The sequence below is a fragment of the Apium graveolens genome, chromosome 2 (genome assembly GCF_009905375.1).
Source record: "Apium graveolens cultivar Ventura chromosome 2, ASM990537v1, whole genome shotgun sequence".
NCBI lineage: Eukaryota > Viridiplantae > Streptophyta > Magnoliopsida > Apiales > Apiaceae > Apium > Apium graveolens.
This window is the reverse complement of record NC_133648.1, coordinates 39003558-39020364: the sequence shown is the minus strand read 5'-3', so window position 1 is coordinate 39020364 and position 16807 is coordinate 39003558. Positions and strand designations below refer to the sequence as shown.

Here is a 16807-nt window from a genome sequence, read left to right as displayed (position 1 = left end):
CCAATTTACTGTATTATTTCTAACTTTTTCCTTACTTTCTTACCATTTTCGGGTGGCTAAAAATCTTTTATCTCATGTTTTTTCTTAAATTCAATTTTTTAGTCAAAGTAGTCTAGAAATATTACTATATAAAGTTATAAAATTTAAATTTTGGAGTAAATAACTATATTTTCAAAAAAAATAAAAATCACTCTTCCTTACACTAGTTCACATTTATTTCCAAGGTACCATGTTCGGGTACATATAAATATAGCTTTTTTAATTTTTTTTCCCTGATTTTTTTAAATTAAATAAAAGTAGTGTACTTTTACTACAACATTAAGCAAAAAAAATTAAAATTATAAGGCTATATTATGCTTTCTAATGCTCCCAAAAATCTTGTTACATGTTATTAATCGGTCAATAGGGAAAAAAGAAAAAAGGAAAAATAAAATAAAAAAGAGACCACGCCAAGTGGCGTAATAGCCTACTTTTGCAAGATTATGTTCAGCTAGCTTAGTTTTACAAATTCTCTATTCAACTTGCCTAGAAATCCAACGGAACCGACTCCCAAGTCTCCAACTCCTGCACCATCAGATTTCAGCAGAACTGGTAACTTATACCAACAAGATAACATTCGACAAATGAAATAAAGAGGAGGTGTTGATTCATGCATACTTAAACCACCTCGCTAGGCAACACCCTACTGGTACTAGTAACTCCCAAGGACTCCTAGCTGAAAATACGCCATGCATGTCTCTGATTCTACTACTTTCTACTTTCTAGCTAGCCTGCCGTGACTCCTACGTTTTCCTGTCTACCCATACTATTGTCTACCATAATTTCCCACATACTCGAATAAACTGGGGAGATTACAGAGACACTAATGATGTTTTAATATCAATAGATTATTATGTATATAAATGAATATTTTTAATATTATAGTAGTTAATATCTTGAATAATACTCCCTCCGTCCCTCCCAAATGTTTACATTTGGGTGGGGCGCGGAGTTTAAGAAAAATGATAAAATAGTGGAGGAAAGTTAAAAAAGTGAGTTAAGTAGTGGGACCGATTAATATTATATGTATAAAGTGGGTATAGTGGAGGTAGTTATTTTAAAAATTATAAAAACATTACCATTTTTGGAAAGTTTTGAAATGTAAACAATTGGATGGGACATCCAAAAAAGGAAAGTGTAAACAAATGGGAGAGACAGAGGGAGTACTATGTTACAACATACCAAAGTACTAGTACCAGTCTAGGAGTTTGTACTACTGGATTCTACTATAAATACTACAGTCCCACTGTCACAGGCAGCTTATATATATGGAGAAGATGATGAACTAGATCATCCTTGGTCTCCTTGGAATGCATCTTCCACTCATTCCTCCTATTTCTCCTTTGTCCTTCGCTTCCATTTGTAAGCTCCTGCACAGATCAACGTATCAACTTCTAAACTCTCTTGATAACTGAGGCATGTTCTACTACAAATCATTTTTGTCTACAAACTTTTCAAGTTTGTTACAAATTATCGATGACACCACGACAAATCACCAATTACAACTTAAAAATCATTGGTTGTAGTTTGTAATGTACTAACATATTATATATACATTACGGGTGAATGGTTCGGACAAACGATTCCTGTAACGTACCATGCCTCGGTAGAATAAGATCGTGGTATGTTATAACGTATGGTTTGACCAACCCCCTACACTAAGAAGTATGAACTACAAGTATAACTGTATAAGCCTATTAAGGAACACATGACTACAACTAATGACTGCAAAGACACTGATTGTTTATGCTATCATTCATTTGTTACTAGCACAACCCCATTCTTTATCTCTTGACTTGTCAACAACAAGACCAAGGTCCCCCACAATGTACAAAGGATAATAATTGAAATTCAAAATGGACAAGTCAACTCATAAAAAAATAAACGCAAAAGAAATATTTGACAAGTGATTTAAAGGCAGAGGTACTAAAAGTTTTGCAGATAGCAGAGATCTGGTGTTACTGTAAAATAAAAAAGTGAGTATTGGTATGATGGAGACATTGTACCAAAGTGTATGTTTTTGGTTAACTGTAAAGATAAAAGTAGGGCTGTATAGCTAGCTGTGGTTTTGTCAAATTTGTGTGCAAGTGTTTTGGCTTTCAAAATTTTCAAGTAAAAGATATGTGGTACTAAAATAACTGTACTGTCTTGATATCTTTGTGGTAAAGAATGAGATGAGTATTTGTCAAACTATTCTCATATTTGTGAAAGTGTATCATTGCATTGTTGATCTCTCTGTAACTTGAAATCTCTTCACATTTTTATCTTGTTTCACATGTTGCAACACGGGGAGGAGATGTTACACCAACATTCATTAGTATCTTTCAATAAAACAACAAATTATAGAAAATCAAAAGGTGTTTTGAAACTAAAAAGTACTCAAATAAGTGTGATTATAAAGACATATACGTTTAGGCAATTAACATGTGATAGGCCACTAAAGTGGACACTTGCAATTTATATAGTCCTTAAAGGAGAAGCAAACAAAACACAAACGGTGCATCATGTGAGTTAAAACCGTCAGAACTCTGGGAGCTACTTGCAAACTCTTACATGAATGTTTGTTTTCAGTTCAAAACAAATACTAATGTCCACTAATTCTTATCTACACTTAACACAAACAAATCAAAAAACCAGAAAACACACTTTTAGCTGCAAAACATATAAGCTCATGTTCAAATACTAACTTAAACATATTAGTGATTTATACCAACAAGACGATTACAATATCGTAGCGATTATTTGGAGTAGTTGCACAATATCACGAGCTGAAAAAGTTTGTAACCGAACATGATCATGTAATGGATGAAAAAATGTTTGTACTCACCTGTCGGCATTGTAAGAAGAAGATCTCTTAAGAGCCGGAAACTCATCCTTGTTTGTCTCTTGTATCAAACTTCCACTGAAGTACTCTTTCTCCTCTACTCTCACCTTCCCTTTAACATTACCTCTCAACTGTTTTTCTTCCTCCTCCTCGCCACCTCCACGAGGCACCCTTGTCTTGTATGACCCCACCACCGATAATCCCGGGTGCTCTCTCACATACCCGGCCCCACAGTCCTTAAACCCAATTGATCCACACGTCAGCAACTGCATTAGCACCGTGGACGCTTTCATTCGTCCACTTGGATGATTATTAACTGCCAAGTCATCCCTCTTCTCACCGGCGCCCATGATTTTTATTAATTTCCCGTCAGCTTTCATTAACGACTCCAGCGTCTCCGGACTCGATTCCGAAGGCGGTGGGGATATCTCTTCTCTACTAAGCTCGGTGGATTTTTCGATTGCATTCCGCCGGTGACGCATCTCATCTGTCTGTGTGGATGCGTCAGCGGCGAATTTTCCGGAAGTCTCGCCGGCGGAGTCGGATTTGTAGACCTTGTATTCGTGAAGGTCAATGGCGCTCCATGATTGGTTTCTTCGCCGTGTAGGGTCCGGAAATTCTGTGCCGGAATTAAGAATTTCCGGGGGTTTTGAAGGGAAGGTGACAGGTGGCTCTTGAAGCAATGCAGGTGGTTCTAGTAGCTCCGATCCTTTAAGAATGTATTCTTGTCCTTCAGCTGGATATATTATATCGTCTTCCTCTAAGTCTTGCCACACAAACCCGTTCTTGTAGCTCCTGAAATCAAAAAATACGTGGTCGTTTAAATACAAACTAATTTAGTCTATAAAATCATTTGTGAGATAATTGATTTGTAATACTGTGATGTTAATTTGTAGTACATTGATCATAGCCAACAAATTCGAATGTTAAAAATTTTTAGTGTAAGATGCCATTATGAGTTAAGAGAATATAAACTGCGTGAAAACTAAAAAGGGAGGTAGAGAGTAAAACGTAGAAATAATCAAATAATATTTAGATCAAAATAACGCAGAAGTACACTTTCAAAGTTGCGTCGAAAGGAATTATTTATAAGCGTGTACCGTTTTGAAGACCAGGAGTACATGGAAGGCATGGCTGTGCCACGAAGAGAGTTCAAGCGGTTAATAACATCTGAACGAACAATGCAAAATGTTAAAAAAAATGTGTAAATATTAGGAGTACAAGGGCATGTACATGAAGTGCGAGTGCGTACCGCGGAGACGGAGGGAGTGAGAGGAGAGGGAAACCTCAATGAAATGAGGGTGTTGAAGATGACCATTTTTAGAGAGATAGTAAAGGAGCGGAACCTTTGTTTGGGGTTTTGGATGATGATGAAGAGGAGTAGGAGGAGGAAGATTAGCCCATGCTCTGCTGCTACTTTGTTCCGGGCTATTGTTTTTAGTGTATCTTAGGGAACTCCTGGATGTTTGAAGCTCCGAGTTGCTCCTTCCTATTCTTGAACTTGAGTTCATTTTCTCCCTTTCAGAGATTTGTTGAGGGGAGATCTGAGAAAATGTGGTTAGTTCATATATATAATGAGATGTGAAAAGTGATAGTGATGTCAGAATTGTATAAGCAATCCTTGGTTTTTAGTCTAAATAAGATATTTTAATAAAAAAAAAAACAGATCAGGTTTCAATATTTAATTTACATAATAAAAGAATAGATTTTAGTTTGGTATATATACAAAGAGGAGGGAGGAGACAGGTTCTAAACTAGATGCTTTGAGACAAAAGCTAGCAAACAAATTCCTCCATAACATATTTTTGTAATTTACTTCTTTAATTTTATTAATTTATTGTTTATTTATGTTCTTGAATTTATTACTAGTAATTTCAACAATTATGTGAGTGTTATGATGAGGTAGATTTGAGTGAATGGGGGGGGGGGGAAAGGATGAAGGAGGCATAAGCACGTGGATGGTCAAAATAGTGATGAAAATGTGTTGACAAGGATCAAGAGTCAGGATTTTTATTGTTAGACTTGTTAGTAAGAGGGGAGTCTGAAATATAAACTACTCCTACTAACTTGTGTTATTTGACTTTTGGGCTTTGGGTGAGGGCGTCTGGTCCAATGACTCAAACTTCGAAGTTTTCAACTACCATGCACGGACGCTGACGGTGCTCTTCTTCTACCTACATAATTCATGCCCATTTGGACCAATTGCTTTCTTCTATTTCTTTTATTTTCAGGTCCGTGAATATCTTCCTTTCTCCTTTCCCTTTTCGTTTAAACATAAAATAAAATTGAATGAGTCCAATTCCAGAATGCGAGAGGAATTCATTTTTTTGCGCTTGGTTCACCGGTAATGGTGATGGGGTTCTGGTATGTCACTAATTCCCACTTTATGTCATCCACTTAAACGAATTAAAATAAAATTTGACTTTTCACAAAATTAGAGGTTTGACTTGTTACAAATATAAAAATTTGAATTAATTTCTTATTTTTATCTCTTTATTTAAAGCAAGGAAAATAATAAGTCGGACTTGTTAGCTATATATCCATCACATGCTCAATGACCGAAAACCTAATAAATTAAGACTCGTCTGAAAGAAGGCCCACTAACCATGAGCCACAGGTAGACAGGCCGACCGTTGAAGAATCTGGTCATAAGAGAAATGTCTCCCCTTTCTCTCCCAACGCCCATCTGTATTATCAGCATAACGGACGAACATTAAATGCCAAGATTTGAGTATACATATCCCAGAAATGTAAGAAATTGATAATTGTCCACACACTCAAACACTCTACTACTTTCTTGTATTCTCAAACCTATCATACACTTAGATTACTGATTCTCACACCAGAGATGAATCGGGAAAACAAATCATTGCATTCTCTTCCTTTTCATGTTGAAATCGTAGGGAGTCTAACACGATCGAAGGGTATTTTTGCATCCACAAAAATCTGACTGTAATATTTGGCGCCGTCTGTGTAAAATACGAGAATCGTTACGAGTTACTGAGAGAATGAAAAACACAAGCAATGATGAAACATCGTCTGGCTTCACTCCTCACGACAAGGGACATACATCGTAACAATCGTTGGTTGATGCTACCAGAGTACTCAAATTGACCCCCGGCGAAGAAGCTTTGTTACTCAAAATCAGGGCTAAGAAACTAGTCACAGAAAGGGGCAAAGAAAAGCATAACAAATAGGCGGCAAAAAAAGCCCGGGTCAGGGCGAAATGAAGGGAAGCCAATGCACTATGAATTAAAGCCTTACAGCTCCAAAGGGAAAAAATTGAGTTGCAGAATAAGGCACTTCGTGAGCCGATGGAGGCTGATGACACTGTGGTGGTCACCAAGCCCAGGAAAGACTGAAAAGGCTACAACGAAGAAGAATCTAACTCTGATTTGAACCCCAAGAGAAATTGCTCAAAGACCTACTATTCCTCGGATTCGGATGAAGAACCCGATGGGTCCCGAATCAGGTTGAGTAGGCTATAGAAAGCTATGTTTGACGACAGGAGAGTCGATTGGGAGCTGATTGTGATGGAGGAAATTGAGCAGTATCGGGCTCTGCCAGGCGAAGAGAGGCAGATTCTAAAGATGAGCGAATTCAACGGGAAAGGCGACCCAGAAGACCATTGTGATAAGTACAAGCTGCTGATGATGGGAATGGACCACAATGACATCATGTTGCGTAAGATGTTCAAAACACACCTAAAGGGATCGGCCTCAATATGGTACAAGTCCCTCAAGCCAAGGTCCATCGACTCGTACGAGCAGCTTAAAAGGAAGTTTCTGAAATACTACCCCCACCTATACCGAAAGGCCAAAGACACCGAAGCGCTGGGTCAATGCAGATACAGGGAGAACAAAGAACTTGGGGACTATCTGGCTCGCTTCAAGGAGGAAGCTGAGATGGTCACCAACCTGTACAAAGTTAAAGCTATGAGTTTTCTCACGGTGAGGCTAGACCCCTACAAAGGTAAAAAGCTTCGCTCCCCTGTTTATGATTTTTTCACAATTCCCTTAATGATATATATGTGAGGGGAGAAAATACCAGAAGGAAGATGAAAAGTATACGGGGTAATAAAGACTCCCGAGGGGATGATCAGGCGAAGTGATCAGAAAAATACGACTAACCCTCTAGGTCCACCAGTGACCGAAGGGATAACATAAAAAAAAATAAGAAGGAATCTTACCGAGGAGCCGAACAACATCGAAATAGAGATTCGGCCGCATTCACTCCCTTGAACGCATCGATCTCCAAGATTCTCCACGAGATTAAAGGGAAACCAAGATTCGTTCAGCCAGATAAGATGAAAGTCCCAAATCACAAGAAGAATCTTGATAAGTATTGTGATTACCACAGAGATAAGGGGCAAAACACTGATGAGTGCTACCACCTCAAAAAGCTGATAAAATAAATGATCAAAGAAGGGGAGTTGAACCAGTTCGTCCAAGAGTTAAGAAATAGACCGGATCCGAAGGACAACGTGGAAGAAGAGCTCGAAGGAGATGAGCCCGAAAGTAGAGATAGAATAAGGGGCAAAGTGAAAACAATTTATGAGGACAGTATGTTGGATCGGGATAGCAAGACTATGAAAAAAAGTATGCCCGTCAAGTGTACAATCTCTATCAATTTAGTCCAGCAAAATAACATATGTCGATCTTTCAGTACCATAGACTACGGGGATGTAATATGCCCTCACGAAGACCCTCTGATCATCAATCCTCTCATCGGGAAGAACAAAATTTGGAAGGTGTTGGTCGATAGTGGTAGCTCAGCCAATATCCTCTTTCACACGACCTAATAAAATTTCCTTATAATTTTTAGTAAAAAATTAAATTTTTTACTAAAATTTGGGAGCATTAGAAAGCATAATATAGCCTTATAATTTTAATTTTTTTTGCTTAATGTTGTAGTAAAAGTACACTACTTTTATTTAATTTAAAAAAATCAGGGAAAAAAATTAAAGAAGCTATATTTATATGTACCCGAACATGGTACCTTGGAAATAAATGTGAACTAGTGTAAGGAAGAGTGATTTTTATTTTTTTTGAAAATATAGTTATTCACTCCAAAATTTAAATTTTATAACTTTATATAGTAATATTTCTAGACTACTTTGACTAAAAAATTGAATTTAAGAAAAAACATGAGATAAAAGATTTTTAGCCACCCGAAAATGGTAAGAAAGTAAGGAAAAAGTTAGAAATAATACAGTAAATTGGCAAAATATATTTTTCATAGAATGAGCATACTAAATTTGAAATTACAATTTTATAGAATGACGTGGTATAGATTACTATGCTCCATTTTTGTTTTATATTATAAAATGAATAGAAAGTAGCAAATATAAAATAGTTTAAGTGTTCATATTATGTAGACTACACATATTTGAACAAGGCTTGTCTGAAGAATCATTACCCTCTTTCCAGCATCGACCAACTAATAGATGTCACGGCGGGATATCAGGTACTTAGTTTTCTTGATGTATTTTCAGATTATCATCAAATTACCATGAATAGTAGGGATGTGCCTAAGACAACATTCATAACTCCGAAGGGAATCGATGCATACATCAAAATGCCCTTCGGACTTAAGAATGTTAGAGCCACGTTCATTGGTTGGTGAACACGGTATTCAAAGAACATATTGGCCGAAACATGGAAGCCTATGTGGACCATATGATTGTGAAATTATTGTTCACCGAAGATTTAAGAAAGTGTTTCGAGTCTCTGTGAAGGAACAACATGAGGATTAATCCGAACAAATGTATATTCGGGGTTGATAGTGGAAAGTTTTTGGGTTATATGGTCAGTTCCCCCAGGATCGAAGAAAATCTCGAAAAGATTCAAGTTGTTATTGATATGGAAGATCTGAAATGTATTCGTGATATTCAAAAGTTGACTGGGCGACTGGCCGCCCTTCGGCGTTTTATCTCGAGATTGGCAAACAGAGCATTTCCATTCTCCGTCGCGCTCAAGAGGTCCAAGAAGTTTGAGTGGGGTCCCAAATGCCAGAAGGCCTTTGAAGAAGTGAAGGAATATCTCACCAAGGTACCACTCTTAATGAGACCTGGTTTGAAGAAAACCCTTCAGCTCTATCTTGATGTGTCCGACCAAAAAATGGGAGTTGTACTGGTCAAAAACCATGAAGGAAATCAACATCTAGAAGAATAGCTCATTCAGACTCCAGGAAAATGAAAGCTTTTTGTTGACGGTTCGGTCGCTGGGAAAAAGTGTGGGGCAAAGCTGATCATTCTAGTCCCAATGGGTTTAAAATTTACCATGCAATTCAGTTCACCTTCTCTCTTACCAACAATGAGGTTGAATATGAAGCACTTTTAGTAGGAATGGAACTAGTAAGAAGTCTGGAAGCAAATATTAAGAGTGTTCAACGACTCAATGCTAGGGGTCAAACATTTTTCTAGCGAGTACGAGCAAAGGGATCCCTGAACAAAGGCTTACGCTAAAAAGGTAAGAGAAACATCCCTAGAATTTGAATCCTTTAAACTAATTCAAATTGGGAGGGAGAATAACAGTCGGACAGATGCACTCTCAAGACTAGCTTCGGCCGAAACACAGAGCCTAACTGGCTCTATTTATCTGACCGAAGCAAAGAAGCCTTCGATCGAAAGAAAATAATGCTTGGAGATCTATCAAGGGGTAAACTGAATGACTGCAATTCAGAATTACCTAGAAAGGGGGATTTTACCATTAAGAAATGAACATCGAGTCGTTGTAATTGCTTCCATTCAAGAAACAATCAATATTACTCGTTGTCTTGTTACTTATTTTTCTTCTATTTTTTTCTCTCACACCATGAACCCTTATACTATTCTTTTTCGCACCTACTGATAGATTTTAGTTTTCTCGTACACGCAAATTCTTGCGTGAATCATTGTGTTCATGGTTTCCGCGAGTACTTTTGACTTTTCATTTACGGTGGTGCTCCCAAGTTTTTGTTAAATAAGAGAATTGAAGAGAAGAAAATAGAAAAGAAGAGAAGAAGAATTTTTTTTAATATGCTCATAAGTCGTGATATAGAAGAAAATATCTATAAATTGTACGTGAGATTTTCTCTTTCAATCATCTCCCATTATTAAGATTTTTTTTACAAAGAAGTTTTTAAAATTTTTCTCTATTAATCCTTTCCCGGGAAGGGAACACACCATTAATTTTTTTTTTTAAAAAATCTCTTTTTTTCCGCTTCTCTCCGAATTTGAAATTGTAAGTACGGAGTTACTAGGGCTGCACAAAGGTCAAAAACCGGACTGGGCCGGATCGACCCGGACCGGACTCGAGACCGGATTTTTTCAGAATTAAGGACCGAGGACCGGACCGACTCTATCCAGTCTTGAGACCGGACCGGACCGGAAAAATCCGGATTGGACCAGGACCGGAACGGTTTGGACCGGTTTAATTAATATTTATATAAAAAAATTATTTATATAAATTTTTAATTTTTTTTCCAAATTTATATATATTAAAAATTTTGTTACTTGGTACGTCAAAAAAAATTTAAAAGTAAGTACATATTTTATTATTTTAAAAGTAAATATAAAATCTTAAGAGTATGAATATCAATATTTTATTACATGAAGTACGAAATTTAGTAATTTAAAGTTTAGTAATGATCTATTTTATTATATGAATTTATTATCAATTAACTTGGATCAATAAAATATGATATGGGTAAATATTTAATCTTTATATATGATCTTATAAGACATAAACTAAAGGTAAAATAATTATATATATGAATTTAGGTCCATTCAGGTCTGGACCGGATTTTTTCAGGTCTTGGACCGGATCGGACCGGAGACCGGATTTTTTCAATAATAAGGATCGGGGACGGCCGGGGTCCGGTCCCGGTCTTGGACCGGTAGACGCGGTGCAGTCCGGATTACAGGTTCAGACCGGAATTCTGTGCAGCCCTAGGAGTTACAGGCTTACAGCCAGCATTATAGCACATGATATTTCTTTAAAGACTTGCTAAGCCCATAATTTTATTGGCTCAGCATATGCACAAGGCCTTAAATTAATAAAGATTTCTGCTTGTTCCCGAAAGGAGAATTGGGCCTGAAGCCTAATTTTTTGAAGTATAAGAACGAACGGCAGCAGGCCTGGCCAGCAGCTAATTTTTTGGTAGTAATTGATACGTAGAGGCTAGAGCAAGTAGTAGTAAACTAAATTTCGAGAAGATCAGAAGTCTTTCTTTTTTATCTATCGCCAGGGTGTTCTTGTTCCATACATTTAGACGATCTTTTATTGAATTTTTTTATTACAACGAACGGACCTTTAATTTTTTTATTGAATTTTTTTATTTAAACGAACGGATCTTTTATTGAATTTTTTTAGACGATCTTTTTGCATTACTAAATCAAATCCAACAAAGCATGAATTTACTCCTCCTTCTAGGGATAAAATGGACCTTTAATTTTTCTTTAAGGAAAATATTTCTAGAGTATATTATTTTTTTCCAGAGCAAAAAAGTGAATTTATCAAGTTAACCTTACCTTAATATTTTCAATAATTATTTAAGAATGCATGGGCCAATTTTGTGTTTACACTTTTTTTTTCTCCGAAAACAAAAAATTACACCGAAATTTACATTTTTCATACTGTAATTATTTTCCAAATCAAAGTTTAGATGACTTAATAAGAAGACAACTAAATAAATATATACGAGTTAATAATTTTTCAAATAACGAGTTCATTCAATTTCTCATACGCATTGCTCATCTATCTATTACTATTATATAAAAACGAAATAATATAAATTTTGGCACGGTGCCTGTTTTTTGGTACACGCTGAATTTACCGAATTAACCTTATTTTACTTAAAAAGTTTTTTTAGTCTTAGTAATCAAATTATAATATAAAAAGAAATAAAAATCGTTTCCAACTATACCATGCTACGTTTTTTGTTTCTCTCAATTAAAATAACTTCCCTAAATATCATGGACAAGTTTATCTATTAAATAGAATAATAATATTTTAACCACTAATAATTAATAAATTACATTTTTCAACTACTTAATTGTTTATTTTATTTAATTATAATTTTACTTAAAAACTTTGTTAAACTCCTTGACTTTTTAGCTAGTCATAAATTCTTAATTGTTTTAGAAGAACAACTTAGTATTTTCATCCTTATTCGTGGACAACAACAACAATCTCATCTCATCCTTTAAAACAATACAAAAACTCTTTATTGTTAAAACCAAGCAAAAGTCAAAATTATATTCACCTCTAACGAGTAGCTGCCACATATATATTTTGTACGAGACCACAGTAAAATTTGTTTGTTTTATATATTTTTTACTATTAATGTAAAAATAAATATACTTAAAATAGGCATTATCTTATAATTCAATTACATAAACTAAATTAAAAAAAAATGATTTTTGAAGTCGAAATATTTATCTATATTATTATAATAAATGTGAAACTTTACAGTCCTTCCTTTAATTAAATAATTGCCCTTTTTGAAAAAAAAATTAATATTTTACTCAATTGCCCTTACTTAATTAATATATAACCAATTACCTTTATAAATAAAATACGTTGCCTTTTTATTTTCACCGACTAAAAGAACTATTTCTCTACAAATATTTTAGACATATTTTAGACAATTCTTTAGAATCTATACATTTTTTAAGTAAAACATGTTGTCATTTTTATTTTCTCTAAATAAAACAAAATTTTCTCTAAAAATATTATGGACAATTATTTTTAATATATGTTGATTATATATCTATTAATCTATCTATCTTTTATAATATCTATAATCTATCTATCTATACTATTATATTAAAGACGAAACATTAAAAGTTTGGTTGTTGGTCGTTGGTCGTTCTATTATATTTAAAATAGGACACTTAATATTATATTTAAAACAAAAGACCTAAAATTACTCGCATATCAATTCTATTATATTTAAAATAAAACACTTATAGCATGATACTTAATATTAAATTTAAAACATGACACCTAATATTAATCGACTATCAATTCTATTATATTTAAAACATGATACTTATATTATATTCCTATCTATATTATTATATTAAAGACGAAATATTAAAAGTTTGATTGTTGGTCGTTGTTGACCGTTAGATTTATTCTTAAAAATTAGTATTATTTAAGAGGTATAAGATTCGAATCATGTTGGCACATATTAAAATTATAAAAAAATAGTAATTTTAAGAGTTATAATTAAAATTAGAATTTACAATATATATGATAAAAACAACCGTGCATAGCACGGATTATATACTAGTACTATATTATAATAGACGAAAAATTAAAAAATTGGTAGTCGGCTCAGTCGGTACCTGCTGAAATTACTTAATTATCCTTACTTATTCTAATTCTAATTATTGGCTCGATCAATTCTAATTCTAATTGATATTAAAGTCAACCTTCTCTATTAATTTACCAATTTCAATTCTAAGTTTGGTAGTTGGTCGGTCGGTACCTGCTGAAATTACTTAATTACCCATACTTGTTCTAATTCTAATTATTAGGTCGATCAATTATAATTCTAATTGATATTGAAGTCAACTTTCTTTATTAATTTACCAATTTCAATTATATTTTATATCGAACTCTATATCACTATAATTTATGTTAAATTCAACTTTTTCTACCAATTTAAATTTTAATTAATGTCGAGTTCTATATCATTCTAATTTGTTATTTCGGGCTAAATTAAATTTAAACAAACTAAATATAATTCTTAAGACTATATTATAATAGAAGAAACATTAAAAGTTTGGTAGTCGGTCGGCCGGTATCGGCTGAAATTACTTAATTACCCTTACTTAATTGTTCTAATTCTAATTATTGGGTCGATCAATTCTAATTCTAATTGACATTGAAGTCAACTTTCTCTATTAATTTATCAATTTCAATTCTATTTCATATTGAATTCTATATCACTATAATTTTTGTTAAATTCAACCTGTTCTACCAATTTAAATTTTAATTAATTTCGAGTTCTATATCATTCTAATTTGTTACTTCGGGTTAAATTAAATTTAAACAAACTAAATATAATTCTTAAAATTTGGTTGATATATAATGTGATTCAGGATAAGATAAAATAATAATAATAATACTATCAATCCTTCTAAAAAACTAATGAATTTGGATAAACAAAATAATATATTTTATTTATCTAGGATAAAAAAATACATTATATAATTGATTCAGACTAACACAAAATTAAAATAGAAATATAATTCGACTAAAAAAAACATATATACTAATTATTCAGTATAAAATAAAATTATCTTATTGATCCGGAATTTAAAAAATTAAAATTAAACTAAAAATAATTAGTTTGATTTGGTCGGTGTATTGAGCATCCAGCTAAAATAAAATAATATAAATCACTGATCCGAGATAAATCAAATTAATATTAGACTAAATAAAATTCGTATCCAATTAATGTGAAATAAAAAATCAAATTTTATTTAAAACATAATTTTTTTAAATACACTTAGAATTATCAATAAAACTATATCGTTCAATCAGTAATATTGCATTTTTCAAATATTTTTTATAGAGTTATAGTTAATCGATTAATTAATCACCATGCTAAAATAATAGTTTTTTAAGGTACCAATATAATGGAGATATTATAATTTTACCCTCAATAAAATAATAATTTTATTATAATAATATTTCCCCCTTACTACTGTTATCACTTTAAATAAGTTTAAATATTCTAAAAAGTTATTAACATATACGTTTACTTATATATTTATCATGAAATCATATCATTTAATATTTTTAATGAACAAAATTAAGAATTAAATTCAAGTATTTTTCTCAAATGACGTAATATTAAAAAAAATTGTGTCATCCGTGCATCGCACATGTTGTAAGCTATGTATAAAATACTGCAACATTGCTTTTTTGGGGAAACATTTAATTCGAAATTACTAATTTGCCCTCATTTAATGTTTTGAATGAACAAAATTAAGAATTAAATTCAAGTATTTTTCTCAAATGACGTATTATTAAAAAAAATTGTGTCATTCGTGCATCGCACGGGTTGTAAGCTAGTTATATATATAATACTGCAACATTGCTTTTTTGGGGAAATATTTAATTCGAAATCACTAATTTGCCCTCGTACTTGAATAAATATGGAAAAATATTGTTGGAATGGAGAATTGAACCCATGACATACTTATGATTTCAACCAGTTGAGCTAGAGACTCATTTGTTTATATTTTGATAACATTAACTATTGAGTTAAGACAGGATAATTAGCTGAGTACAATATAATAATTTAATATTCATGTGTAACATCGGGATTATAATTATTTTTTTAAATTGATACATTAAATAAATAACTTCTTGCTTTCGTGGGGAAACATTTAATTTGAAATTATTATTTTGCTCTCGTATTTTAATGAATATGAGAAAATATTGTTGGCATGGAGAATTGAACTCATGACACACTTATAACAAACATATGACTTCAACCAACTAAGCTAGAGACTCATTTGATTAATATTTTGATAACATCAACTATTGAGTTACATACTTTTTTGTTTGTTTTGGGTGACTAAACCCATATAATTCAATATTTATACATGATAAAATTATTCTAAGACTTAGGTAATTAGCTGATTAAAATATAATAACTTTATACTCATGTGCAACAATGGGATTATAATTATTTTTTAATTTATAAATCAAAAAAATAATTTTTTGTTGATAATATATTATCATATTAACTTGTCGATAATATCTTTTCTTATATTAATAATGTTAGATATATTTGATAATGTCATGGCTAATATGTTTTATGTTTAGATTTCAGATCTTATTTGAACAGAACAAATCAGTACTTAACTGATCAGTACTTATACTGGAAGTCAGAACTTAAGGGATATCAGTACTTATGTTATCAGGAGATAGATATCAGAACTTAAGTGCTGAAGGACGATCAGATAAGGACAGTAGCTGATTAAAGTTAAGAAGATCAAGATAAACATAAGAAGAGATATGCATGAAGAAGGAATTCCGTGAAGAATGGAATACTTGGAATAGAAGATATCTGATTGATATATTTTAGGAAGTAGAATTATATTCCATATCAATTAGCGATTATCTTGTAACTGTGTAGTATATAAACACAGACATAGGGTTTACACTATAAGTGTTATCATTATCGAGAATATTATTTATTATAACCCTAGCAGCTCTCGTGATATTTTGTTCATCACTGAGAGATAACAGTTCCAGATTGTAACAGAGTTTATTGTTTAAATAAAGTTTGTTTTCTGTTACATAAGTTCTTGAAGTTTGATTTGATTGTAATAAACACTGTATTCACCCCCTCTACAGTGAAAGTGTGACCTAACAAGTGGTATCAGAGCTATCTGTTAACACACATACAGTTAAAGATCCAAACACAATCATGTCTGACACAGAAACTCCAACTAAGCCTACCAAAACTGAGGAATCATCAAAGACATCAACTCAGAGTCGATATGAGACTATCAGAGTTCCCATATTGAGACCATCTGAATATCCCATATGGAAGGTAAGGATGACCATGTTTCTGGAAGCAACAGATCCAGAATACCTTGATAGAATCAAGGAAGGGCCTCACAAACCTACCAAGCTCGCTGTTGTAGTTGCAGGTGAAGCAGCAATGACCGTACCAAAGGAAAAGAATGATTACACTGCTGAAGATATAGCATCTATTGCTAAGGATGCCAAGGTACGTCACTTATTGCATAGTGCCATTGATAATGTAATGTCAAACAGGGTAATCAACTGCAAGACTGCTAAGGAGATATGGGATGCACTGGAGACAAGGTGTCAAGGAACTGAAACAGTTAAGAAGAACAGGAAGACAATACTCACTCAAGAGTATGAACACTTTGACTCTAGGACTAATGAGTCATTGACTGATGTATAT

At 33.1% G+C, this 16807-nt stretch overlaps 1 protein-coding gene across 3 annotated transcripts; it reads right to left on the bottom strand.

Annotated features, from left to right (window-relative positions):
- Nucleotides 1-363: 363 nt before the first annotated feature.
- On the bottom strand, nt 364-4455 carry LOC141705909 (protein SOSEKI 5-like). Of its 3 annotated transcripts, XR_012568529.1 has the most exons (5): nt 4116-4450; nt 3964-4033; nt 2867-3658; nt 1222-1409; nt 365-564 (listed from the first exon to the last, which is right to left on the bottom strand). XR_012568529.1 is itself a non-coding variant. In XM_074508775.1 (4 exons), the coding sequence occupies exons 1-4, from the start codon at nt 4372-4374 to the stop codon at nt 1325-1327; spliced, it is 1206 nt and encodes a 401-aa protein (XP_074364876.1). In that variant the 5' UTR covers nt 4375-4450; the 3' UTR covers nt 364-1324. The 3 variants fall into 3 exon arrangements, 2 of the variants coding, with proteins under 2 accessions (XP_074364876.1, XP_074364877.1); XM_074508775.1 differs by having other exon boundaries at nt 364-1409; XM_074508776.1 differs by lacking the exons at nt 365-564; nt 1222-1409 and having other exon boundaries at nt 2863-3658; nt 4116-4455.
- Nucleotides 4456-16807: the final 12352 nt, after the last annotated feature.